Raw genomic sequence first — 26,651 nt, forward strand, 5'->3', positions numbered from 1 at the left:
ACATCTTCCCTATTACTGTTCCCCTTGCTAGCTAGGTTAAAGCTAGCCCTGTGCTAGGCTCACACCTTCCCTGGCTGTGTAGACATACCCTGAAAAAGTGGGCAAGATCCAAGCTAATAGTTACGTCATGTGGGAGCTGAAAGGTTAATTCATTGTCTGTGACGTGTTAAGGTCCAGGTGCTACTGCAGTGCAAAGTGTTCCATAGCCCCTGAAACAATATGGGAGAACTCAGCGTTCACAAGTGCTTCTGAAGGAGAGTTTCAAATAAGACAAAGCTGATAAAACTAACTCACCGATAAGAGCCACCAGTCCTTTAATATGGTCCTGATGTGCAAGGATCTGGTCACAGCCAACCTGGATAAGGGACACACACACTTTGGTCAGTTTCCAGACAGATGCTTTAAATGACAAGCAATTAGAAGTTAGTTTGGAGGTCTCAGTTTCACAACGAGATTATCCTGGAAGCTTCAAAACAATGGATGAGAACAGACACTCCACTCGGACTTTGAGACTAGAAGGAACCTAGTGATCTAGTCTGACCTCCTGCATATTGCAGGCCACAGAACCTCACCCACCCCCGTCAGCAATAAACAGTAACTCAGCCAGAGGTTAGGGGACTTAAAGACGTCAAGTTATAGAGATGCCACCATTTTCTCTAGTTTAAACCAACAAGTGACCTGTGCAGAGGATGGTGAAAAACGCCCAGGGTCTCTGCCAATCTCACCTGGGTGAAAGTTCCTTCCCAACCCCAAATATGGCGATCAGTTAGACCCTGAGCATGTCGTCAAGACCCCGAGCCAGACACCTGGGAAAGAATTCTCTGAATAACTCAGAGCCCTTCCCATCTCCAGCAGTTGGACATATTTGCTACTAGCAGTCACAGATGGGCCACATGCCAATGTAGGCAATCTCATCATACCTTCCCCTCCATCAACTTACTTAGCTCAGCCTTGAACCCAATTAGGTTTTTTGCCCCACTGCTCCCCTTGGGAGGCTGTTCCAGAACTTTACTTCTCTGATGGTTAGAAACCTCTGTCTAATTTCAAACCTGAACTTGTTGATGACCAGTTTATATCCATTTGTTCTGTGTCAACATTGGCCCTTTAAGTTAAATAACTCCTCTCCCTCCCTTGGATTTATCTCTCAGATGTATTTATAGAGAGCAATTATATCTCCTCTCAATCTTCATTTGGTTAGGCTAAAGAAACCAAGCTCCCTGAGTCTCCTTTCGTAAGGAAGGTTTTCCATTCCTCTGATCATCCTAGTAGCCCTTCTCTGCACCTGTTCCAGTTTGAATTCATCTTTCTTAAACACGGGAGACCAGAATAGCACACACTATTCCAGATGAGGTCTCACCAGTGCCTTGTATAATGGCAATAACACTTCCCTCTCTCTACTGGAAATACCCCGCCTGACGCATCCTAGGATTACATTAGCCTTTTTCACAGCTACATCACATTGGCAGCTAATAGTCATCCTGTGATCAACCAATACACCCAGGTCTTTCTCCGCCTCTGTCGCTTCCAACTGATACGTCCCCAGATGATAGCAACAATTCTTTTATTCCCTCAGTGCACGACTTTGTATTATTAAATTTCATCCTATTTCTCCAGTTTTCAAGGTCCTCCAGATCTTCTTTCACTCAGGCATTTTAGCCGAGTTTAGCTGCTTTGTAAGGGGATAATGGAACAGTTTTGTCCTCTAATTACAGAGTGTGTTGGAGGACCTGGCCAGGAAATGAGCAGTTCACCCTGGAGCCACAATGTTAAAGGGCTGCAGTAGGGCAGCGGAAAAAGGTGGGGGGAATCGAAGTCAGTTACAGCCCTTTAGTATGTCAGTGTTTAGCAGAGTTTGGGTGACAGAAGGTGCTAGGCTAATAGCCTAGAGGAGGAGGCCAAGATTTTCAAGAATGACATTGCTGCTAGGGGCCCAACTTGAGACACCTTCAAAGGAGCTGATGGTCAGAGGGCCAACCACTCGGCCTCTGAAAACCAGACTCCCCTAAGGGGTCTCAAATTGGGCCCCCCAAAATCACCAGTTGCTTGTGAAAATCTTGGCCTGGGGTTTTATCAGTTGTCACCCTCGGTCCAACATGGGCCCCAGCAACGCATGCTTCTCCACACCACCCGGCATGGTGCCTCAACTGCCCGAGGAGGACCACCTATTGGAGAGGATGGGGAAAGTCATTCTTTGTGGCTCATTCACGAACTCCTTAGCAAAACAGCCAAGTGGAGCAGTTAGGAACTTGGGGGAAGTTCTGTGCTGTAGCACTGTGGCCCAAGAGCACTACAGGCCACACACCAGAAACTGAATGAAGACCATCAATGCCATTTGACCTAGGCCACCTAAACACCACCAGGACACTACTGCCCTAGATGGATTGGGAGGGGTGACTGGAGAGCTCCGTACGGGGGTCCCAATCCTTTGGGCTATTTAGTGAGATGGTGTGGATCAGGCACTGGACTGGACCTCAGGATACCTGGGTTCAATTCCTGGCTCTGCTACTGGGTGACCTTGGACAAGTCACTTCCCCTCTATGCCTCAGTTTCCCCATCTGTATAATGGGGATGCTGATACTGACCTCCTTTGTAAAGTGCTTGAAGATCTAATGATGATAACAGCTAGGTATTCTATTATATTCTTATTCTAGTGTCCACAAAACAGTGTATTATTCTAGAAAGGATATCCACAAGTCTCAGCCTTGCTCTCCAGAGTGTGTTTTCCCTGGGCGAATGGAGAGAGGAAGAATTACCACAGGACAAAGGTCAAAAGGATTAGTTGTCTAGAAATGATCAAAAATATAAACTCGGGGGAACAAATCCTGTTCTTGCTTCCACTGTGCTACCGTATAGTCTATGACCTGGCAACGAGTGATTCTGGGTGCCTCAAGGTGGTGGGGCAGGGGGCTGACCTGAGACATCTTAAAAGGAGTTTGATTATTAGGAAGTCCGAGTCACTTGCCCTTGGAGAATGGGAACCCTTTAAAGGCGTCTCAAGTTGGACAACCAAAAAACAGAGGTTCCTAAAGTGATTAGATACTTTTGAAAGTTTAAGTCAATGTGCTTGTATTGTGTGTAACTTGAGTGAAAGCAGAGGTTGGCTGAGGCTGACCGCAGCCATCCCTCTCAGGGCAATCAGTTTCAGATATATTTAGCGGCAGGACAAAAAGAAAAGAACACACAAGATGATATTCATTGTCTCAAGAAGGTGTAAGAGCTCTTCTTGATCCCTCCAGCGCCCTGGCACTCACCTTGACGGGGTTAGCAGGGAAGTGACCCATGAAGTCTGTTTTGTAAGGATAGTCCATCATAGCCATCATGGTGAAGGCATTTCGAGCGAACTCAAACAGCTGGTAGACATCTTCCTTGCAAGAAACCCTCTTGCACGTGGCCATTTCACTGCTGATTCTATCGTAGGCTGCAGAGGGAAAGAAAAGTGATACATATGCTCCGAAGAGTGTAAACTGATATCACAGAGCCGCGCCATGTTTCCTTCATTCCACGTGGCTGGCTAGTCAGGAGTAATATGAAGCTATGCAAACAAGAACAGGGTTTGTAATACTACATATTAACTTACACAAGTTTGGGTAATAACCCTGCATTCTTCCGCTGACCTCGCTGCTTCTTAGAGGAGGGGGGGGGGCGGGAGCGGGGCTGGCTTACCCACACCGCTGGGAGAATCCCTTCTGTTAGCATAGGCAGTGTCAACACTGAAGCACTACAGCAATGTAGCTGTGCCACTGTAGTGTTTTAAGTGTAGACAAGCCGTTACTCCTTTCCACTCCTGGAGCCTAGTCTCTCCCCAGCAGGATACAACTCCCACTGGCAGCTAATGAGGATTACTGGTTCCCTGCAGCAGGAGGGTCGGCCTCTTTCATTTGCTCCCAGAGTTGTTTTCCCTCCCATTAGCTCTGCAGGTCCAGCATAGCCCTGGGGGAATGTGGCTTTGTGCTGCCTCAGCCGAGTTCTCATTGCAGATTCCAAGACAGGCAGAGGCAGAAAGATCCCAGCTGCAGTCAGATCTGGGGTTGAATTTGCAGAACTGGTAGTTAGGGGGGGAAAGCATCTTTTTCCATTTGGGAGCTGTGAGAGTCACTGAGTGAGAATAAACCTGGGGCCCACAGCGTCACTACAGCTCAGATGCCCCTTAAAATGCAAAGATCATCTGGAGAGGCCTGCTAAAGTCAGGAGACCTGGCTCGGAAAAGGAGCCCTGCTGCAGACACCCTAGGTTAGCTGAGACTGCACCACACAGTGCCCTCTCTGGCTCAGTTAGCAGTAGCGGTTGCATTAGCGGTCCCAGCACATGCCCTCTTTACTCAGAGGAATAGGGACCGAGCAAACAAGAAGCGAGGGAGTGATAAGTAAGACGGAAGGGTGAGAAAAAACAATGTTTGCTAAGGTTCCAGTAAGAGACTGCTTGGGATCATCAAACAGTTGCTGACATCACAGTCAGCTTGCACACAATGCACCTCATCTGCTTGTGCATCACGTGTATATACATAAAAAAAAAACCCTGAGGCCTTTTCTACATGAGGAAGTTACACCCGCCTAACTAAGGCTAGGTCTATACTACGGGGAGGGGGGGGGGGGTCGATCTAAGATACGCAACTTCAGCTACACGAATAGCGTAGCTGAAGTTGCGTATTTTAGGTCGACTTACCTAGCTGTGAGGACGGCGGCGAGTTGACCGCTGCCACTCCCCCGTCAACTCCGTTTCCACCTCTCGCTGCAGTGGAGTTCCGGAGTCGACGGCAGAGCGATCGGGGATCGATTTTATCGTGTCTACACTAGACGCGATAAATCGATCCCAGATAGATCAATCGCTACCTGCCGATCCGGTGGGTAGTAAAGACGTGCCCTAAAGGTGTGATTTTAAATTGGTTTAGTTAAACCAGTGCAAACCTCTGTGAGGACACACTTATTTCAGTTGAAGAGGGTCTCATTTCAATCTAGCTGAAGTGTTTCACTGTAAACCAAAATAAACCACTCTTAACCCTAAATAAGCATCTGCCCAGGGGTTTGCACTGGTTTAACTAAATTGGCTTAAAAACTGCAACTATCTCAGTCCGAGAGGGCCTCGGAGACGGCTCCTGCCTGCTGTTCGGAAGCACTCTGCTGTGGGCAGCCAAGCTCATCTTACCTCCACTCAAGTAGAGGTCATTGATTTCCTGGAAGGCTCTGCTCACGGCCTTGACACAAGCTGGGCTCGAGCTCTGAAAATCCTAAAAGGATATATGAGAGAGAGAGAGATTAGAGCAGCCAAGCCAGGAAGTTACACAAACATGGATAACAGCTCTGAGGTCTGTATCCAAGGGGAGCAGCCCCTGCCTGCTTTAGCAGCCAGTCATGGCAGGGCACTACAAGCCACCAACGGGGCTAACAGACTACAAGCCACTTTGGCAAGTCATATGTACACTCTTATGGATGGTGCTGATACATCCCCGCCCTCCCCCCCCCATTCCCCTCTGGTGCAATACGCTGCACGTCCATCTCCCAACAGCATGGCAGCCAGTTTGTTTTCTGCCATCCCTCTGCTGGAAAGAGTCGGATATACTAACTTCTCTCTCAGTACAAAGTGACAGCAGGGGACCCGCTCAGCAGCTAGACAAGGGAATGGGTCACGGTCACAGAGCTCCAAGGCCTTGTTTCTTATTTACACTACGGCCACTTGGGAGCATTCTGCCAGTGCAAAGGGGCCTTAAAAGCAAGAGTGAATTATGTTTTGGGAGGCAGCATTGCCTACTGGATCGGGACTCAGAAAACCTGGCTTCTACTCCTGGCTCTGCCACTGGTCTGCTGGATAACTTTGGGCAACCCACTTCCCTTCTCTGTGCCTCAATTTCCCTTTATCATTTATTTGTAAAGTGCTTTGAGATCTACTGCTGAAGAAGATACAAGAGCTAGGGATTATTGTTACTAAGAACAGTCATTTTAAGATCCTTTTATCCTACCAGAGTGGTGTGAAGTAGCCACAGGTGATGTCTACACTAGGAAAAAAAGTGTTAACAGTTTTTCTAGTGAAGACATGACCTTAAGGTAAGCAAGAATCAGGGCCCTAGTTTCTATTACCACCTCTCCCGATCACCTGATAAGCTTGGTACTAAATCACTTGTGCAAGGCTATTGGAAGTGTGCACTTGGGTGTACCCGAGTTGCACACACAAAAGCCCACATTTAACTCAGCCTTGTGAAAAAAGTACACATGCATTTATAAGCGCGGCCACTACCTTCGGTGCTACACTCTTACGCCCCCCCATCTCCTCCGTGTGTTCTGAGGCTTAGTGTTTATAGAGTGATTTGGAGAGCCTTCAATAGAAGGCATTTCACTCCAAGTAAATGCAGTCTAGCTCATGCAAAATGAATGAGAGGAAGAAAACTACTGCCAATGAATCATGAAATGTTTGCCTTTAGGAATATTAACACCACAGGTGCATTCTCTCACCAAGGACAGCAACTGAACTCTGAATTGCCTTCTCTTCAAATGCACACAATGCTGCTAGGAAGATTCCTTAAAGGTGAAAGGAAGCACTTTTAAAAAAGATACACAAAGGGACTGTTTGGGATCTTAACACACTAATACTCTTAACGCTGCAGATAAACACATTTTGGGAGTCAATGGAAAGGGTTTTTTTTTTTAAATGTAAAAGACCCAGCAAAAATTCAATTTCAGGTTTCTGCAATAATTAATGGTATCATTAATACCTAAAGCAGAGCAGGGAGCTACGTGTCAAACACTGCGTTAGGGAAGGAATTAACTTCACTCACGGAAGAATTCTCAGAGCTGGGCCAAGTTGGTGATTAAGAAGAAATGGTTTCAAGTATTTAGTTTTCAAAAGCGTATCTTTAAGGCATAACATCCTGTATTCCCTTAACAATTTAGGATCTTAAATGAGACTTTTTATTTGGTCACCTAAAGAGCATTTCGGTTCATCTTCACACAAGCCATTCCCTTTCCTTAAGATTTTTCACAGATCTCTCTGGGCGCTAAGCCACCAAATCTAAATAAGGTTTTCAGAACAAGAGTGTGCAAGCTCAAAGGCACTAGTGTTTAGATTAACAGGCAGTTAATTTAGGGCCAAGTTGAGGAAACGTTCATTCACATCAGCGTGTGGAACTCCATGCTGCAGGAGGTCACCACGTCAGACACAGTGACTATATTCCAAGCAGCGCTGGACAGTTTATCCCCACGAGTTTATCTGTTGCTTTGCAAGCTAAGATTGACAGAATCCAGTCTCCTACCTTGGGATACAAGACAACAGCCTGCAAGTTCCCTCCTACCTTTCCAAGTATATTCGGGAAATGAGCAGGAATATTAAAGGCTCTTTTTAGCTTCCTTTGATGGCAAAGACAGAGGCAGAATATCAGACTGGAAGGAGCAATGACCTGGTAAATGTGTCAGGATTTCAGTGAGAATTTTGCTGCTCACTGGCCAAGAGGAACGAATTTCCCTCCTCTGCCTCACAAGCAAATTCATTTTAAATTGCATCAAAGAGGAGGGAGGAGTTCTGCAGGCTGCCCTCGTGAGAGTTGATTAATCACAATCACCTGGGACTGGAATCAGGATACGGAACTGTGATGGGTGTACCAGGTAGAGCCCTGCGCTTATTTTAAAATCCCACTCCCATCCTGCAATACCCACTCCCACCCACTCTCGCACGGTTTCTTGCATTTTTATCCCACTCCCACCGACAAAAACCTTAGATCCCGCAAATCCCACAAGAGATGGATTCCCTCATGCTACAAAAAAAAAGTCAGTTAATATGTGTTTGTGTGTATTTTTATATATAAAAAATAAAAACGGAATTTGGACATTATTTTTACCACTAAAAGAATAAAACAAATCTTGCTTAAACGATGTCAAAAATACTTTAACTCCTGTTATAATAGAATTTCAGCAATGTAAAGCAAGTTTTTCTTTTTTAAAAAAAATAAAGGTTTTAATACTTAAATTTAAGCGAGGGATAGAAAGATTTGATGTCTATTTATGACAAGCTGATGAGAGATTTAGTGTTTTCCCGCAAATTACCACAGTCTGTTTTTTGTTGGTTTTTTTGCCCACCCGATCCCACCGACAACAAAATACATTTTACCCGCTCCTGCTATTATGGCAGTGGGTCCTGTGTAGGGTTACCATACGTCTGGTTTTTCCCGGACATGTTCGGCTTTTCGGCAATCAAACCCCCGTCCGGGGGGAACTGCCAAAAAGCCGAACATGTCCGGGAAAATGCCGGCTGGGCACTTCCCCTCCCGCGGCTGCTCTGCTCCTCCCCTGACTCTTCGGCTCTGTTTAAGAGCCAAGCTGTCCGAGCGCTATGGGCTTCAGGCAGCCCCCTTGCCTCCGGACCCCAGCCGCCGGCCGGGCACTTCTCCTCCCAGGCTCCAGCGGCGCAGGGTCCGGAGGCATGGGGGCTGCCCGAAGCCGGTAGCGCTCGGGCAGCTCGGCTCTTAAACAGAGCCGAAGAGTCAGGGGAGGAGCAAAGCCGCCGCGACTGGAGGCTCTGCTCCTCCCCTGACTCTTCGGCTCTGTTTAAGAGCTGAGCACTACGGGCTTCGGGCAGCCCCCATGCCTCCGGACGCTGCGCTGCCGGAGCCCGGGAGGGGAAGTGCCTGGCTGGGGGCGCAGGGTCTGGAGGCATAGGGGCTGCCCAAAGCCCAAGCACTACCGGCTTCATGGTTTGCCGGGCAGCCTCCAGACCCTGCGACCCCGGCTGGGCGCTTCCCCTCCCGGGCTCCAGCTGCGCTGGGGAAGCGCCGGCTGGGGGCGCAGGGTCTGGGGGCTGCCCGGCAAACCATGAAGCCGGTAGCGCTCGGGCAGCCCTTTCCATGTGACTGGGAGTGGGAGGGAGGAGGGGGCGGAGTTAAGGCAGGGAAGGGGTGGAGTTGGGGCAGGGTTGGGGGTGGGAAATGGGCGGGGCCAGGGCCCAGTGGAGGGTCCTCTTTTTTTATTTGTTCAATATGGTAACCCTAGTCCGGTGGGACCCACAGGATCCCAGTCCGGCTGCAGGGCTCTAGTACCAGGCCCTTTGAGGCCTGCTGCTGGAGACAGTCCTACCACACCACCTTCTCCCAGGAAAGGAGCAGCGAAGGTGGGTCCTCCAGGCCTGCCTAGAAAGGCTACAGGGAAGTAGCCAATCAGAGCGCAGCAATCTCATATAAAAAGAGCTGCAGGGCCCTTGAACAGGTCAGTTCCTGGCTGGGACCACAAGAGATAAGAAAGAGGGACTCTCCAGGCACAGTGGCTTGGGGAGACCCTGCTCAAGCAGGGAACAGATGCAGGCAACCCAAGGACTATAACTCTAAGGCAACAGGTGAACGTGACCAAGTGGGAAGCAGCTCAGGGAACGCAGCAGCAACTATCAAGGGAAGCAGTAGGTATCTGGTGTTTATAGGGTCTCTGGGTTGTAGGGTGGCCATATGTCCTGTTTTGGCTGGGACAGTCCCTTTTTTCGGCCCTGTGCTGGCCGTCCCGACTTTTTTGACAAAACTGGGCATTTATCCCATTTGCTCTTGCTAATTGATCATCAGTTGTCAAGAGCAAACTGGACAAAGGCACAGTTTTGCCAAAAAAGTGGGGTGGGACCTCTCTCAGGGTGCGGAGGAACATGTGGCGGGTGGCAACTGATGAACTCTTGGTTACCACTCCCTGGAAGGGGACTGAACTGAAAGAGTGACTTGGCTAGCGAGCTGAGGCAGTGAGAATTGCTGTGGACAAAGTCTCCAGGGAGAAAGCCCTGGGAGCAGTGCTCTATAACACGGCAGGGAAGGACTTAAAGCTAGCCCAGAAGGAGCTGAGAACTGAGCCCAGAGACAGGGCTAAAGACACCAACAAGGGCACAACAATAGTCCTTGTCGGACCTTTGTTACCCCAGAAGGGGTTCGTTCATGTATACTGACTGTGTGTGACCTGGACAGAGGGCTGAGCCCCTGAAGGACCTGCCTGACAAGGGTAACAACCTACAGAGGTGACCGGAAAAGGGAGAGTGCAGGATTACAGCCAGCCAACAGGAAGCGCTCATGAGAGGTGAGTGCACCCCATCACTCACCTGAATCAATGGCTCCATGTTTAGTTGGCAGTCAGTATCAAGCGAAGTGCCCCAAGGCTCGGTCCTGGGGCCAATTTTGTTCAATATCTTTATTAATGATCTGGAGGATGGCGTGGATTGCACCCTCAGCAAGGCTGTAGAGGACACTAAACTGAGAGGAGTGGTAGATATGCTGGAGGGTAGGGACAGGATACAGAGGGACCTAGACAAATTAGAGGATTGGGCCAAAAGAAATCTGATGAGGTTCAACAAGGACAAGTGCAGAGTCCTGCACTTAGGACGGAAGAATCCCATGCACTGCTACAGACTAGGGACCGAATGGCTAGGCAGCAGTTCTGCAGAAAAGGCCCTAGGGGTTACAGTGGACAAGAAGCTGGATATGAGTCAACAGTGTGCCCTTGTTGCTAAGAAGGCTAATGGCATTTTGGGCTGTATAAGTAGGAGCATTGCCAGCAGATCGAGGGACGTGATCATTCCCCTCTATTCGACATTGGTGAAGTCTCATCAGGAGTACTGTGTCCAGTTTTGGGTCCCACACTACAAGAAGGATGTGGAAAAATTGGAAAGAGTCCAGCGGAGGGCAACAAAAATGATGAGGGGTCTGGAGCACATGACTTATGAGGAGGGGCTGAGGGAACTGGGATTGTTTAGTCTGCAGAAGAAGAAAGAGGGGGGATTTGATAGCTGCTTTCAACTACCTGAAGCAGGGTTCCAAAGAGGGTGGATCTAGACTGTTCTCAGTGGTAGCAGATGACAGAATGAGGAGTAATGGTCTCAAGTTGCAATGAGGGGAGGTTTAGGTTGGATATTAGGAAAAACTTTTTCACTAGGAGGGTGGTGAAGCACTGGAATGGGTTACCTAGAGAAGTGGTGGAATCTCCTTCCTTGGAGGTTTTTAAGGTCAGGCTTGACAAAGCCCTGGCTGGGATGATTTAGTTGGGAATTGGTCCTGCTTTGAGCAGGGGGTTGGACTAGATACCTCCTGAGGTCCCTTCCAACCCTGATATTCTATGATCACAGGAACCTTCACCTGCAGCACTGGCTCATATCCTACCCTGCATGTGACCACCTCTTGCTCAATGGCTTATGTGAACCAAGCTACTGGCCACCGTTGAGCTCTTGCTGTATGAACATCAACACTGCTCTTTGTGTGCAGTCTCCTCAGAGAAGCCATCGATTGGACAGATCTGGAAACTGAACACCTCTGCCCTCACAGCAGCAAGGTGGGCCTGAGGCAGATGGCCAGGCCAGCCGCTGCTTGTGCTATAGCTGTTCTGAGGATTCACTGAGGATTTCAGCCTTCACAGTCATCAGCCTGGGACTTTTCACTAGCACAATGTTCCATGTTCTCAGATTATCAGCTGGCAAGTCACCCCCAGCGCTAACCTGCAGCCCAGGGGGACCTTATAACATAATTCCAATGACGTTAAAATCGTCCCAACTAATACTTCAAAAGTCTCTATCCCCCTGCAAGTGTGTAAGCAATAGTCATCTTGTGTTTACAGGGCCTTTCACTCAAACTGATCCCAAAGTGCTTTACAAACTTTGCCAGTGTACTGGGAGTGACGTCGCCCAATACTGAAATGCAGCTAGCTCTGGGGTTAAGCGGATGCCATGCAATGTTGCATGCACAGTGAAACAACAGTTTAGGACAGGAAATGAAGAGCAGTTGTGATGACAAGGGGTATTTATCCAGGCATCTCCAGTTGTGATTACAAAGGGGGCATTTACCTGGAAGCTCCCAGGGGGGAATTTGGCCAGGACACTAGTATTGGGATAATGTATCTTTAATGACAATGGGGAGTCAGAGCTCAGTTTTGCTACCCACCCAGGAGAGCTCCATCAACACAGCATCCTCTCCCCCATGCTGGCTGCTGGTTCAGGACTGACAAAGGGAAGGACGTGGCATTCAGCAGCTGGTTTTCCTTGGAGGTCCCCTTCCAGCTACTCACCCAGCCCAACACTCTGTCCCGAGGAGAGGGCAGTTTGGAAAGATACTGCCACTGAAAGACAAGCCAGCTACTGTTCCTTCAATGGAGCTTCCACTTACCGCAGTGACAGCTTGAAAGAACTGTGTGGGGTCTCCAATCCCAGCCACAGACAACAGAGGAGCACTGGCAGCTAGTGCTCCAGCCACAAGGTTAGGATATTTCATTCTCATGTAAGCACTCAACATTCCTCCGTAACTGGGGAGAGAAAGAGGGGGGAGGGTTACTTCACTCAACACGTGATTTAAAGCAAACTTGTTCGGTAATCTGGAGCCAGCAGTTGTGGCCTCGCCCAACCCAGTGTGCCTGGAATCTAAATGGGAATCTCATCTTACATTTTAAAAAAGCAGCTCTCTGGTCCTCTCCTTTCCAAAAAGCATCAACACAAATCTAAACCCATTGTTGAGGTTGAGGAACGCAAGCAGCTGGTCTCCACTCTGCACGAGGCAGCTTGGGTAGGAGGCCATCTAACGATATCTCACACACTTAAAACGGGTCAATTATGTTTGGGGTGTATCCCCAGCATGTACTTGCTGACTTTTCCCAAATCCTCCGGCAGCTTTGTGCATACCCTGGAGACTGAAGTCCTCTCTTTACCCACAGGACACCAGCAGCACAAGATTCTCCCCTGTGCCCAGCCAAAGTTCATCATGAAGATCCCCTTCAAAAATCAAGTGAGGAATTCAGTCTCCATAATGCCTTAGCCTCTCTACTGAGTCTACCAACCACTGTGATAGTTTCCATACTGCAAACACAACTGACACCAATGATTCCCTTCACACATGCTACTGAAGTGCAATCCATTAATAAAATCTTTCCAGTCACCAGCAGCCTGGGCTGAATGTGAACTGGAGACTTACTGGTCAAAAGCTCTTTATCTCATTACCAGTTTCCTGCCTTCCCAGTATAAAATGTTTTGTTAGTTTTGCATTAAGCATCCTTGTCTCCTGAAGTTCTTGGGTGCGGTGGTCCAACGTTCTTGGTCAGCTCAGGGACAGGCACAGAACCTGGAACTAGTTCATTCACTGACACTGCTAAGAGATTTCCAGTTCATGGTGCCTATTTAAAGTGACTAGAAGCCAGGACTGACTGTGACAAGCTGCCTTTTGGAGTTGCAGCCCTAAATACCTGAGATGAATTACCTATTCCATTAAGGCAGGCATCAACATTGTCCGACTGATCTCCTTATCTTAAGCAGCCTTGTCAGGAAGAGATCAGGAACGGACTACTCAGCATGGTCTCCTATTTTAGGCCTCATGTCCTGGCAGGGGACTGAAGGCTGCTGGGTTGAGACTTTATGGCCCTCATCCAGACAGCACACACTTTAAACAGAGAGCAAAGATCAGTAATCAGTGCTAGGAAACAAACTGAAGCAACTAGGGGGAAGGGGTAGCATTCCAGAGTTATATCCTACCACGTGCAAGTACCCATCATGATTCATGCAAAGAAAACTGAAGCGAGAGAGCAGGGAATCCTGGGCATTTCTACTGGAAGGGGAAGCCTATAAGGACAGCACCACACCAGTTAGGGAACAATGTAGAGAAGGGAGAGAAGTACCTGGAGAGACCTGAGAGCATTTACCTGCCTCCGAAGGCAATGACTGGGCAGTCCCTGGCACCATACTGCTTTTTAAGCTCTGTAATGAGCACCGCATAGTCAGCAAGGGCTTGTTCCACAGTGAGCAAGCCAATATTTTCCCGCTGCATTGACAGTTTCCCAAATGGAAGAGATGTCCCATAATACCTCTGAAAGAAAACGAGGCATAAAGAGATGTTGGACCCGCCGCATCGTATCTCCTCTCCTCCTAGGTCATCATGTCCAAGCCTGCCTGGGTCAGCAGAAGGTGAAGGTCATTGCCATCCTACAGCTGTTTGGTGGCCAATTTAAAATTCCCTGGTGGTCTGTCCTCTTCGTAACTGACAAATAGTCACACAACAAGCTAAAACAATGGGCATTAACTGGCCCCCTTGTTGGCCATCACAACACCAAGGGTTGAATGAGTGATGAAGACTGAACCCTCACCTCATTCATAGACCTTCGACTCCACGCAGCTCCCCAGACTACAGAGAGCTTACGTGGGTGGTAAATCAGGGCAGAATTTGACCCAACAGTTATCAAGTTAGGCACAATAATGCAGACCCCCACCACACACCATTCTCCAGCTGTGAATTTATTGATGTTCAGAGCTAGAGAACATTGATTACAAAAGCACCATTTTAAAGCACAATACAGCCTAGGTTTTGCTGAATGAACTATTATTTATACTGCACCGCTGATGGGCATAATAAATAATATAGAGTACGTGGTTCAGTAGGGGAGAGTCACTAGTATGCACAGCAATTTCAGAGTAAGGGATTTGTATCTAATTATCCTGGGACCGTCGGGGGTTGCTGCTGGCAATACCTGATGGAGATAAAATATTAAAAAAAAAAAAAAGTTAATAAAATACTCACATGCTCTGCAAAAATCACTAGCGCATTCTGCTGTTCTGCCAGCTCAAGGATGAAGCCGGAATTCTGAGCAAATTCCCAAATGTCTCCTTCATTCCCAGTATAAAAGAAGATGGGCCCAACTCCCTGCTTCCAGAATTTAGCTATAAAAGACAGTCATTAGAAGCACATTAGAGAAAACAAAAAGTGCCTGGTGAAGCATGATAGGACTCTGTCCCTCAGCTAAGTTAATGGGGAGTTGAGGACTGTATGATAGGGCTGAATTGTTCTTTGAAAGGAGATTCACTCACTCACGATGGTATGACACAGTGAGAAATACAGACATTCCAGATCCCTTTTCTGAGCATCTCTGATAAATCAGTGTTCTACTGAGGACTGTATATGGCCTGCAATCTCTCTTCTGTGCCTAGAAATCCCAAGTCTCAGAAAACTGCAGGACATTAGGAACAACTATCCCCATAGTAGTAATAAAGTCAGCCGAAAACATTTATCCGAGATCACTTCTCCCCATGGTGTATGAATGGGCAATACATTAGGAAAAATCGGGTTGATATCCATCCGTATGTGTTGTGTCTAATCTCCCATTCTTACTGTGATATGTAATTTAGCCCACCATTCTGAAAACTATTGCCGATCACATGTATATACTTGTCTGTAACTGAATGTGAGTGAGAGCAAGATCCCATGAGGTGCCTGTGGATTGCTAAGTTTTAATGTAGACGTGTGTCCTGAAACAAACACTTGTGAAGTGTCTAACATTAGACTTTACACTCCTACTGGTTAACAGAAACATGACTGAAAATTTATTTTTGACAAACACTTAGTGTAAAGTTATCGATGCAATAAGCAGATAAGAAGAACATAAGAATGGCCGTACTGGGTCAGACCAAAGGTCCATCTAGCCCAGTATCCTGTCTTCCAACAGTGGCCAATGCCACATGCTTCAGAGAGAACAACAGAACAGGCAATCATCAAGTGATCCATCCCATCATCCACTGCCAGCTACTGGCAGTCAGAGGCAAGGGCCATCCAGAGCATGGGGTTGCATCCCTGACCATCCTGACTAATATAGCCATTAAGGGACCTACCCTCCATCTAATTCTTTTTTGAATCCCGATATAGTTTTGGCCTTCACAACATCTCCTGGCAACAAGTTCCACAGCTGACTGTGCGTTGTCTGAAAAAATACTTCCTTTTGTTTGTTTTAAACCTGCTGCCTATTAATTTCATTTGGTGACCCCTAGTTCTTGTGTTATGGGAAGGAGTAAATAACACTTCCTTATTTACTTTCTTCACACTAGTCATGATTTTATAGGCCTCAATTATATCCCCCCTTAGTTGTCTCTTTTCCAAGCTGAAAAGTCAAAATCTTTTTAATCTCTCCTCTACCTTTGTAACTCTTCACAGTCTGCTTTGGACTTAACCATCTTGAGTAATTTTGTATCATCCGCAAATTTTGCCACCTCCCTGTTCACCCCCTTTTTCCATATCATTTATGAATATGTTGAACAGCACTGGTCCTGGTACAGATCCCTGGGAGACACCAGTATTTATAATAGTGATGATATTTGTATTTATAAACCAGATAATGATAAAGTATTTATAAATCAGTTGTGAAATCACAGACTCAGGTATGGGTCACTGGTTAATTTGCAAAGGGGCATCTTCTGTTTCCATGACATATGTGGGTAATCAGCAGAGAAATACAGAAGAGGTAAATTACCACTAAGTGGAACTATAATCAAATATGCCATACTGGAAAGATCACCAAAAGTGACTAGCAATTCTCTGAAGAACCAGAATGATTTGGTCTCATAGCCAACCTAAGTGTGGGGTTGTTTTTTTTAAATGTTGTTTATTTTTAGACTGAAACTTTGGACAACTCCCAGCTAATCTCATGAGTCAGCTGACTTGCTTGTGAAATAAGTTTGGTCAGCCAGCTGTCATTAGTTGTTTCAAATCCTTACTGACTATCACAAAAGGCCCACAATGCACAAAAGGAAAGTGTGGGGGTGGGGTGAGACACCCAGAACTCCTCCCTCCCCCAGATATTTTGCAACTAACAGAACTGCTATGCTGATGTTCCATTTCTTTTACAAATATTATTTAGTTCAAGTTTACAGAGTTTGGCCTGACATGACACTAGGATCAAATAAGTGTAACAATTAATTTAAAATAAGTGTTTCATTCAGTGATTTAAATAACCAACCATGCAACAAATTAGATGAGCACAAGGGAGTGCAGGATACAAAACTGTCGCAGCAGACATTTCATGGGGGAGAAGAGGGAAGCAGAAACTATGGGTGGTCTTGCCTCTGCCCCTCCCCCCAGTAAGATTATAAATGGGAGCTGTTGACTGTTTGATCATAGTCCCTCCCCCCCCGGATCTCCACACACTTTCAAATTCCTTCCAATAGGCCTTCATTCCTTCTCCTATAAAGAGATCTTTTCCCCCTACAAAACTTGTGAATTAAAATTCAAAGCAGCGTTTTCTATGATTATTAAAATCTTTCAATTTATGTAATAATTCAGTATTTGAAGAGCACCTTCTTTCTCTGAAGGACTCACAAAAGATGGCTGACCTCTAGCGGAGTCACAGCATATACTGTTGAGTATCAATTTGAGACAAGAGACAAGTTTGCTGGCGTTTTTCACTACACAGCACAGTTCAAAATGTTTGAAACTTTAAAGCTCTTAACAGCTTGAAAAACAGTTTCTCGATGCATCATCTCTGTTCTTTACCTGATCTTGGTGGTTAAGATTGACTGCGAGGAAGTAAAGTTTGAATACACAAGACCAGATTCTGCTGTCAGTTATGCCTAGTGTAAAATACAGCAGAACTCCGGTGGTGTGATTAGGGATTTACATAGGGGGAACACACACACACACCCTGTGGAACTTAAACCCCTCAGCAGTGCAGACTTTGAGTCTCCTGACTTTCCAGGACATGTTTAACATTTGATTAACCATTTGTTTTCTCTGCTGTATTCAAAGCACCAAGCTGCACCTGCAATAGGTGCCATAGAAGTTACCAAAAATAGTAATACAGCAGCAAAGCAACAAAGGCCAAAAAGTTCATGCCTCACATAGTTGGTCACTCCATGGCTCTGGGGTGGCCACATTTTGGATACTGCATTCAGCTCTGCACACCTCATTAACAGAGCAAATGACAAACTGGAGGAATACAGAGAAGAGCAACAGACACGATGAAAGAACTCTGAACTGATTTGTGAAGAAAGATTAGAAGAGCTAAATCTCTATTGCTTGATTAAATTAACTACTATCATAGCCCTAACTGTCTACAAGTATTTGATGGATGTAAACCTTGAGGAAAAAAGGAAATGATTTACAGGGATCCAGGAGGAACCAAACCCCCAAGTTCAAAAAAAAAAAAAAAAAAAAAAAAAGAGAAGAGAGAGAGAGAGAGAGAGAGAGAAAGAGAAAGGAGAGGAAAACATAGTATTGAGATTTATTTGACTGTGGAATAATCATTCAAGGGAAGTAATACTAGAAGCCAGGTCACTTAAGGTATTTGAAACTGGGACTCAGAGGATGAACTAGTAGGTCTCTTCCATCAGGGCCGGTTCTAGCATTTTTGCAGCCCGAAGCAACGCAAAAAAAAAAAAAGCTCCGATCGCGGCGGCCGCTCTACTGCCGCTTCATTCCATGGCAGGTCCTTCGCTCCGAGAGGGAATGATGGCCCTGCCGCCGAATTGCCGCCGAAAGGGCCGGACGTGCCGCCCCCCTCTTCATTGGCCGCCCCAGGCACCTGCCTGCTAGGCTGGTGCCTGGAGCCGTCCCTGTCTTCCATCATTAATTTAATTCCATGAAATGGTTTACTATGCTGCGGTACAGCAGAGCCAATGTGGAATACCAGCCGCTGCATTCCTACCACAGGGAAATTTGGAAGTATATTTAATGTGTCATTCCGGAAAAGCCACAGGACAACAATGTTTCTGTGAAAGTTTCACCGTATTTCCCCAAATCACTGACCGATGGGCCCACACCTAACAGATTCCAAAGGAGTTTTCAGATCCGGGTAACAGTAAACAGGTTTTGGGGATGAAACACAGCTCTGTCTGAGCCCCCGTTTGTCAAGGACGTACCTGTTGTGAGGTATCTCTGTAGGAAGGTCTTATTGCCATACGATTCGGAGTTGAAGTGATCCAACACCTGCTCAAAAGACCGCTCCTTGTAAACGGGCTCTGGAGTGCTGTAAACTGAAGAATCAGGCGCTGGGTTACACGGGTTTGCAGGCAGGGTTAAAGGGGCACGGGCGGGCTGTGTACAACGGGCGTCTACAAAGCTTAACGGAAGCTATTCTGAGTATTCACTGGAGGAAGGTTATTCTGAATGGGAGAGATCGCCCCGCTCCCCCCCCCCCCCGAGCCCTATGGAGCGCAGGGCTGGCTCTGCTCCGGAGTCACGCCGCTGGCCAGGCGGAGGGAAGCGGAGCCGGGCAGGGCTCTCCCCGCGGGCGGCGGGCCGGTACCGGCCCCGGGCCATGGCTAGCGGGGGCAGGGGGCACCTACCCCGTGCGGGCGGCGGGTCCCCTCCCTGCCCCCAGGACCCCAGGCCCCGCACCAGCGGCAGCGCGAGGAGGACGAGCAGCAGGAGTGGGCGCGAGTGAGCTCGGGGCCGGGTTCCCATGGCAACCATCGGATCGAACTCCCGCCGGCAAGGCGCTCGCGGCGGGGTTCCGGCGGCGATGGGGGCATTCACATGACTCGCGGAAGGGTGGTCACATGACCTCGGCTGGAGCCGGGAGATCACGTGGGGAGGGCGCCATTTCTACCGAGGCGCCGCCATCTTATTTAATGAGGCGCTCCCGCTTAGCCCTGCTCTGGAGGAGAATAGTTACTTTGGTTAGCCCCAGTCCCTGCTAGGGTAACCCAAGGGGCCCGATGAGGGGGTGGGGAGAACTGGGCCAGGTGGATGCAGCCCCCTGTAGGGGAGAGCAGCCCCCAGGGAGCTGGGTCCCTCTGCAGGGGGAGCAGTTCCAGTGAGGGGGAATTGATGTGGATTAGTGCATGGTGCAGCTAGGGCTAGGGCAGTGCAAAAACCCGGCACCCCCACACAAGGCGGGCCCACCGCAACCCCAACCACCAGGCAGCTCCACGGCCCCACCCTTTCACCAGCCGCTGACAGTATCTAGAGAGCGAACACCTGTAGATCGGATTCATAACATCATTTTCTAACGTAAACTGCGGAAGTGGGAACACTGCAGCATCTTTAGCTAGGCACAGACACTTTTAACATTAGCTATCCCAGTGCATTGCGATAATAATACAAATCTTTAGAACCACGTAAAAAAAACTGGCAGATTAAATTATTTTTATGGCAACTGGCAAATCCTAGGCTGGTCAAATACTGGCCGGGTGGTAACCCTAGGTGCAGCTCCTGGGGGCTGGAGCGTAGGAATATGATGAGATGGGCGTTTGCCACAGCCCTGCATGAAGCAGCGTCCAAGGAAGGGGATACGATGATCCTGTACAATGAAATCTATGCCCACCGTGTACAGCCCAGGACTGAAATGTGCACAGCCCCAGCCACCCACATGCAGCACGACAAAAGTCTCGGTTGGACCATAGATCAGAGTGAACAAAGCGAAGAGAAATATCAATAGAAGGTGCTTACATATATACTGTGGTGATGTAAACCCAACGAAAGATAGGAAGCTCCTCGTTTCAAGTCACAGTTGTCACATCCATCCCTAACAACTTCTTCAGAACTCCATGGACATAAAATGGCATTGGAAGGGTTAGAGAAACACCAGAGACTGACAGTATTTTTGAAAGTGAACCATTGGCTCGAGGGCCAAAAGAGCTGGACAGTGGAAGCTGAAGAGCTGTGGGAAAGAGTTTTACAATGGAGCAACTTTGCTTCTCTAATGCTAACTCTTCCCCTGAACCACCCACTCTGCACCTTGCCAGCTCACTCCCTTCCATGGGTTCTGGAGTTGGTACTGGCATAGGCGATGGGTAGCTGCTGATAGTGGAGGCACAGTAGCAGGCCGCCCACCCCCACAGACATAGCCAACTTCCTGGTGACTGCCAAGGCACTCTCCAGCAACACCCCCCTGACCACGGCACACTGAGCCCTAGGGAAAATGGCACTCTGGGCAAACTTGCATTTTGGTGCCCTGGCCCTCGTAGCCTCCCCCAGTCCCCCAACCCTCTCTGCTCCCCAATGCCCCCACCCATCACACAATCCCCCTCCCCCTCCCACTGCCTCCCAGGCTCCCCACAATCACTCCTAGCCCCCATCTCCCCCCATTACTCCTGGACTCCACTGCCTCCCCCACGACCACCCACTTGCCCCAGCCCCTGCTACCTCCCTGGGCTCCCCACCCCCAGCTCCTCTGGATCCCACTGCGTCTCCCCCCACATTGCCCCAACTGACTCCCAGAGCTCCAGGCAGGCTAGTCCAGACACATATTTGAGTGGCTTGCGAGGAAGGGATGGGACTTAGCAGGCTTCCCCCTGCCCCTTCGCGGAGATCTGTGCTGCCAGCTCGGTCTCGCTTCCCTGCTCTGGGCACCATCTAGCGGGACTCAGCAGGAGCGCTCGCTGCTGGTGCCTTTCCCAGGCACCACTTCAGCCACACTCAGCCTGATTCCCACCCTGGCAGAAAGCTGGGGGGCATGTGACCCTACGCGCAGCCCCCCCCCCCCCCGTCACCTATAGATACTGGTGTGGCTATTCCATTCCTGCCTCTTCGGGAATCAGTATATCCATTTTTAGTAACACAGGGTGCTTTACAAATAGCATCTAGTTTTTCAAAACGTTTCACAGAATGTTTGGTTTCCTTAGCAGCCTCTCCTCCCTGCCCCACATGGTCTCTACCTTCTGCTCCTGCCCATTGCTCACCCTCACCCCGCCCTGCGCCATCAGGACTCCCCCCCCTGCACCTGCTCCTTGCTCACCCTTCCCTGCTCCATCAGGACTCTACCTCCCCCCTTAATCTGCTATCTGGGTGAGTGTTTTCGCTTTCATTCTTTTCCAAAATAACCAGGTTAAGTACGTTAGTGTGTAATTATAACCTCTCTAAGACATCATTTTAATTTACCATTTAAAATTATTGTGGGTATGTAGATGTTTCACAAGGTAAGTTATTTCCTGCTGCCCTCTTGTTACGCATCTTTTAGGCAATGCAATTTAAGGTGATCTAGATTAGAAACGGTAAAATTAAATGTTGGTAATTTATTTGTATTAAATTGACCAATAATTTTGGGTAACTCCAAATTTAAACAATTCTGCATAAAGCAGTACAAGATACCATTTCAAAGCGGCAATTGTGAGAGTAAACTTCAACCAGAATTTACCATGTAAAACTGTAATCCAGGTGTACCTATTTACATATCATCTTTGGCTGATCCACTGTGGAAAGAGAACAGGTGTAGAGCAATCTGTCTTAAATAATAGGAGGGAAATAAAAGAGAAAAAGCAGAGGGACCCAGAGAACCTTTCTGCTCAAACAAAATGATTGATATTCCTGTATTTCTAAAGACCTGCATTTACACCGAGATTTATTTTGAGGTTGCATAAATCTCTCCCGCTAGATTAACTCATTCCCAAGCTCCCATTCTGAGACACTTGCACAGGGGCTAGGGGATTCCTTACATGGGGTTGCTCCATTATCCTCCTTTCAAAGTTGGTGCATCACAGCTGTTTTGCTCACAAACACCTAGGCAATGATAAGGAAGCTATTTGAATAGAACAGAATGTATCATCATATTTCTATATTTCTTGCAGCAATGGGCTGACCTTCCTGGGACCTGCTTCTATTGTTCAGATCAGCAACAATACCACTCACTGTAAAGAGATTTTTATTGGCTGTGGTAATTCACTTTCCTTGGCCCTAGATTAGAAATATGAAAATGGAATGCTGGAAGCCCGTTTAAGATGACAAGAAGGATCAAGTGTGTAATCAGTTGTAAAGGAGCCCTACAAATCACATACATAGCTTGCTCCTATCTCCCTTAAACCCGGGAAGTAGGATCAAAGTATTCTCGTTTCTGAAACAGCCACAGTTCCTTTAAGATCCAAGTGGTATCTTTTATATTAGATGCTCAAGAACTTCATTAGCAGTTGGAAGGAGGATGTGGGATTGAATTTAAAGCCACACAGGAAAGTGACAAAAGTGCTTGGTTAACTCTGCAAGGTATCATGGGTGGGAACATTTCCTCCTGAGCCCCACAGATGTCCAGCTTATGCCTTGAAGCATGAAAGTTGATAACATTTGCAATGTAGAATCCTGACAATTCCAGACTGGCCACCAAATGAATGTCCACCACCTCTAAATGGTTAACCTCATCAAAGTAATCACGAGGGCTATCATAAACAGATAGTTAAGGGTTAACCTTGTAAAGGGTTAAGAAGCTCACCTAGCCTAGCTGACACCTGACCAGAGGAACCAATGGGCGGATAAGATGTTTCAAAAGGAAGGAGGGAAGTTTCCTTTGTTTAGAGTCAGTTTCAGTCGGAGTGGAAAAGATCAAGGAATCAGCCTCTTAGAGTAGTGAGTATTGAAAAAGGAATAAAGAGGTTTATGTTTATTTTCTTTTTGTAACTTGTTTTGGGCATTAGGAAATAATCCAATTGGGTATTTTTTGTGTAACTAAGTTTTTGCCCAGGCGAACATCCTCTGTGTTTTGAATCTGTTGTCTGTGAGATCAGCTTGTATGCTATCTCCCAGAGGGTTTTCTTTTACCTTTCTTTTCTTTAATTAAAAGCCTTTTTAAAGAACTGGATTATTTTTTTCCCCTTGTTTTTAGATCCAAGGGGATTGAATCTGGACTCACCAGGGATTGGTGGAGGAAAGGGGGGGGGGGGATTGAGTAATTCTTCCTTGTTTTAAGATCCAAGGGGTTTGGATCGGTGTTCACCAGGGAATTGGTGGAGGAGTCTCTCAAGGCTACCCAGGGAGGGAAAGGTTTGGGGGGGCGGGAAGACAGAGTTTCCCAAATGACTCAAACTATTTGGGTGGTGGCAGCCAGACCAGAATCTAAGCTGGTAATTCAGTTTAGGGGTTCACATGCAGGTCCCCACATCTGTACTCTAAAGTCCAGAGTGGGGGTGAAACCTATGACCAGGGCTGTTCCTGCTCCTATAAATATCAGATCCTTTTTGGTGAACCTTCTTAGTTTATTTGCCTCGATGACTTTCTGGGCTGGGGGTAAACTTGTTTTTTAAAAAAGGGTGTAAATTCCCCTGTGGCCCCTGAAGTCCTGATTTCTCAGCATTACTAATTAACACAAGTTTGGGGAGAAAACAGACTCTCTTTGGGCTTACTCCGAGCCTTAATGACAGTGACTGTGGCAGAAGCCACTTGTGCTGCTGGGCAGTGCAGTGAAAGATTTCTGGAGGGTCACACTAATTCCAGACTTCGTTCCTTTCCCGGTACGTGTTGTGTATATTGGTGACAGCAGGAAACAGCATCAATGCTGACGTGAAATAGCATTACTGAGGGGAGCAAATTGCCTACTCAAGTGATAGACTAGCCTCTTCCAGGAGGAAGGGTAGCAATCTGAATTCTGGGAGGGCAAGTTTAAGCCTACATAGGACCACAGGCCTGCCCCCTCAGACAAATGATTCCTTGGGATGACACATGATAAAATGGGAACAGGAGTAGGGGTCAAAGATTCAAACCAAGGGTACCCAGTGAGGACACCAAGCAGAGAACCCTGGACAGTGACCACTGCTTCAGAAAGTAATCCAAGGAGTCCGTAGATGCTCCCCAGAGGATCTCTCCCCAGATGCATGAAACAGGGCCTTGAAGTAGGCTCCACAGCCACAGAGAACCTCCCCATCGAGCTGCCTCCTCCTGGATTGGAGATGGCCATCTTGGCCAGTACCAGGAGGAGGTTAAAGGGGAGATCTCACAACTAATACTTTGTCCTGCCATGAGTGCAGGGGACTGGCCTAGATGACCTCTCGAGGTCCCTTCCAGTTCTATGATTCTATGACCCTAACTTTGTGGTGCCACAGATGGGGTGTGCAGAGAGGAGCAGGCCTGGGGAAAAGTCCAGCCAGAATCCCAGCAGGAGATTCTGGAGGAGCTAGAAGACACCAGCTTGGCAACCCTGCAGACTGAAGGCCTCTGTTTATCCACAGAGCGCGTACAGCATGGGAATCCGAAGTGAAAACTTCCTTTACATTGCTTCCTGCCAGTGTGCCTCTCCAGACCACTCAGGCCTGTGGTGCTCCTCCTTTTCCATGCCAGGATCACCTGCCCAGCCCAGGAGCCTCCTCCCAGCCAGCTGCCCATCCTCCCACTGACCAGTGTGGGAAAGGTAGGGTGCTCATGCCTGCCTGACACTTGTTCCTAACCCCCAGGTTGAGAACCCCTGACCTAGACCATTGGGCATTCCCATCTCCGTAGCCCTTTCAACCCTTGGGTTCAATCCACAGGGCCCAAACAGTGGTGGTGATGCAGACACTTGCCCACCAGAACTTGGACTGAGCCTGACCGCTCCTCTCATTTAGGCCAAACAGCTGTCCTTTGGTGGGGACTTTAGCTACTGACCTCGCCTGACTTAGAACTGTCACCTGCAGGTGAAAGGCTCTTTCTCTCCCCTTGCTAATCTCTCGCTGAGCACCCACCCCTGCTCCCTTGACAAATCCCCCAGTGGGAGCAGGAGCAGCTTTAAATGCCCATGTTTTCAGCAGCTGCTTCTGGGCCTCCAGCAACTTAACCTTGAACATCCTTGACGATGGATAACATCTGCCTACTAGCAGGAGCGGATGTGTTTTCATTTGGCATTTTTTCAAGCTGTAATATCAGCCCTGGGAAAGCAACCTATTCTGTCTTGTACGTGCGGAGTCTAAAGGTCTGGTTTCCAGGGTGTAAGTGACTCTTGACTTCTCCTTTGTTCTGCCTGCTCAGCACCGCGCACACCTGTAGCGTGGTGATACATCACCACAGTGCCAGAGATGGACTTAATCAACCACTGCTCCAAACTCCCCTGAACTTCGGGAACGTTCCCATCTAGATCTGACCTTTGTGGCTTAGGCAGCTCTCTACTGGCATCTGCTTTCACTGTCACACTGTGGGTTTCTCCAGTAGGGCCCGAGCCTTAAAGGGACAGTTAATCCACTGGTGAAATGTGCTGAATGTAGCTAAATATGCCCTGCCCTCCTTACCGAGCTGCCTGAGGTGCTGCAGCCAGCAGTGTCTAATAGCACAGCCGGCCTTTCTGTGTCGGAGTTCAGAACAAGTTCCATACGTTTGTCAATTCCCATAAGAGTCAAACTGTGTTTAGAGCAAGAAACCGCACTGTAGGCATTTTAGAAGGGCTAATTTTTCTACCTGCTCAGCCCTGCACCCTGCACCTGGCCCCTCAAAATCCAACCGGGGATCTGCTTTGGGCACGTGCCCTGAGTGTCACCAGCAAAGACCATGGGTGGCAGGGGAAGTTGAAACGCAGCCAGTGATTTTTTTTAATGGTCTACTGAAAATGGATTAAGGCCTGAAAGGGTCATGGACTAACTTAAAACATGGGAGAACAAGACAGACAAACCTTATGTGGTAAGGCCCCTTACAACTGCAAGGATTTGGGGACAAATCTCAGAGCTTGCGACCAAAGAGGGGTGTAAAGAGGGCTGCTCAGTGATGGAGTACACCAACCCCCTAAGGTGCCAGTAGTGTGCCAGATGTGCCATGGCTCTCACTGGAGATTCTTCAGCAGCGAGGCCTTGCAGGGGCTAGCCGTGGCGGGTCCCAATAGCCACTCAGAAATGTGGGAAAGGGTATTTTACTAGGACTGGCAGAAAAGCGAAAGGTGATAAATTCCCGTAGTACAGAAGCTTAAATACTTACAGTTCAAGTGAGCGATTGCCATAAATGTTTGGGTCCCTGGGGAAGTCCAGTTGAGAGTCAGGGTTCTTCAGGCCTAGTGCCTGGGGCATTGTATCAAATGAGCTATGGAATGGCTTCAGTCCTTTCCAGGGACACGAACACCCTGGTCAGCCTTTCCATAGTTCAGGTACATGCGTGCGTCAGCCTGCCGGACTCAGATCCTAGTTGGGAATCTCCCCTTGAATATCAGTTCGCCTTTGGGTTGCTCCTCTAGGCCCTGCAGGGACACCTGGATATCACTCGTCGGAAGGTTGAAAGCAAAGTATCTCTCCTTGGAATCGATGTGCTGGAGGAAAAGGCATGCAAGTCT

General features: G+C 48.0%; 1 protein-coding gene across 1 annotated transcript in view; it reads right to left on the reverse strand.

Annotated features, from left to right (window-relative positions):
* Positions 1 to 19,230, reverse strand: part of DPP7 (dipeptidyl peptidase 7) — a 33,290-nt gene extending 14,060 nt beyond the window's left edge. Inside the window, exons 1-8 of the mRNA XM_065572225.1 lie at positions 19,015 to 19,230; positions 18,589 to 18,702; positions 14,486 to 14,625; positions 13,614 to 13,777; positions 12,095 to 12,230; positions 5,143 to 5,224; positions 3,252 to 3,418; positions 295 to 355 (exon numbers count right to left, since the gene is read on the reverse strand). Of these exons, the coding sequence (XP_065428297.1) occupies positions 295 to 355; positions 3,252 to 3,418; positions 5,143 to 5,224; positions 12,095 to 12,230; positions 13,614 to 13,777; positions 14,486 to 14,625; positions 18,589 to 18,702; positions 19,015 to 19,141 (991 nt within the window). The 5' untranslated portion in view covers positions 19,142 to 19,230. The remainder of the gene's footprint in view (positions 1 to 294; positions 356 to 3,251; positions 3,419 to 5,142; positions 5,225 to 12,094; positions 12,231 to 13,613; positions 13,778 to 14,485; positions 14,626 to 18,588; positions 18,703 to 19,014) is intronic.
* Between the last annotated feature and the right edge of the window lie 7,421 nt (positions 19,231 to 26,651).

The sequence above is a fragment of the Chrysemys picta genome, chromosome 18, assembly GCF_011386835.1.
Source record: "Chrysemys picta bellii isolate R12L10 chromosome 18, ASM1138683v2, whole genome shotgun sequence".
NCBI lineage: Eukaryota > Metazoa > Chordata > Testudines > Emydidae > Chrysemys > Chrysemys picta.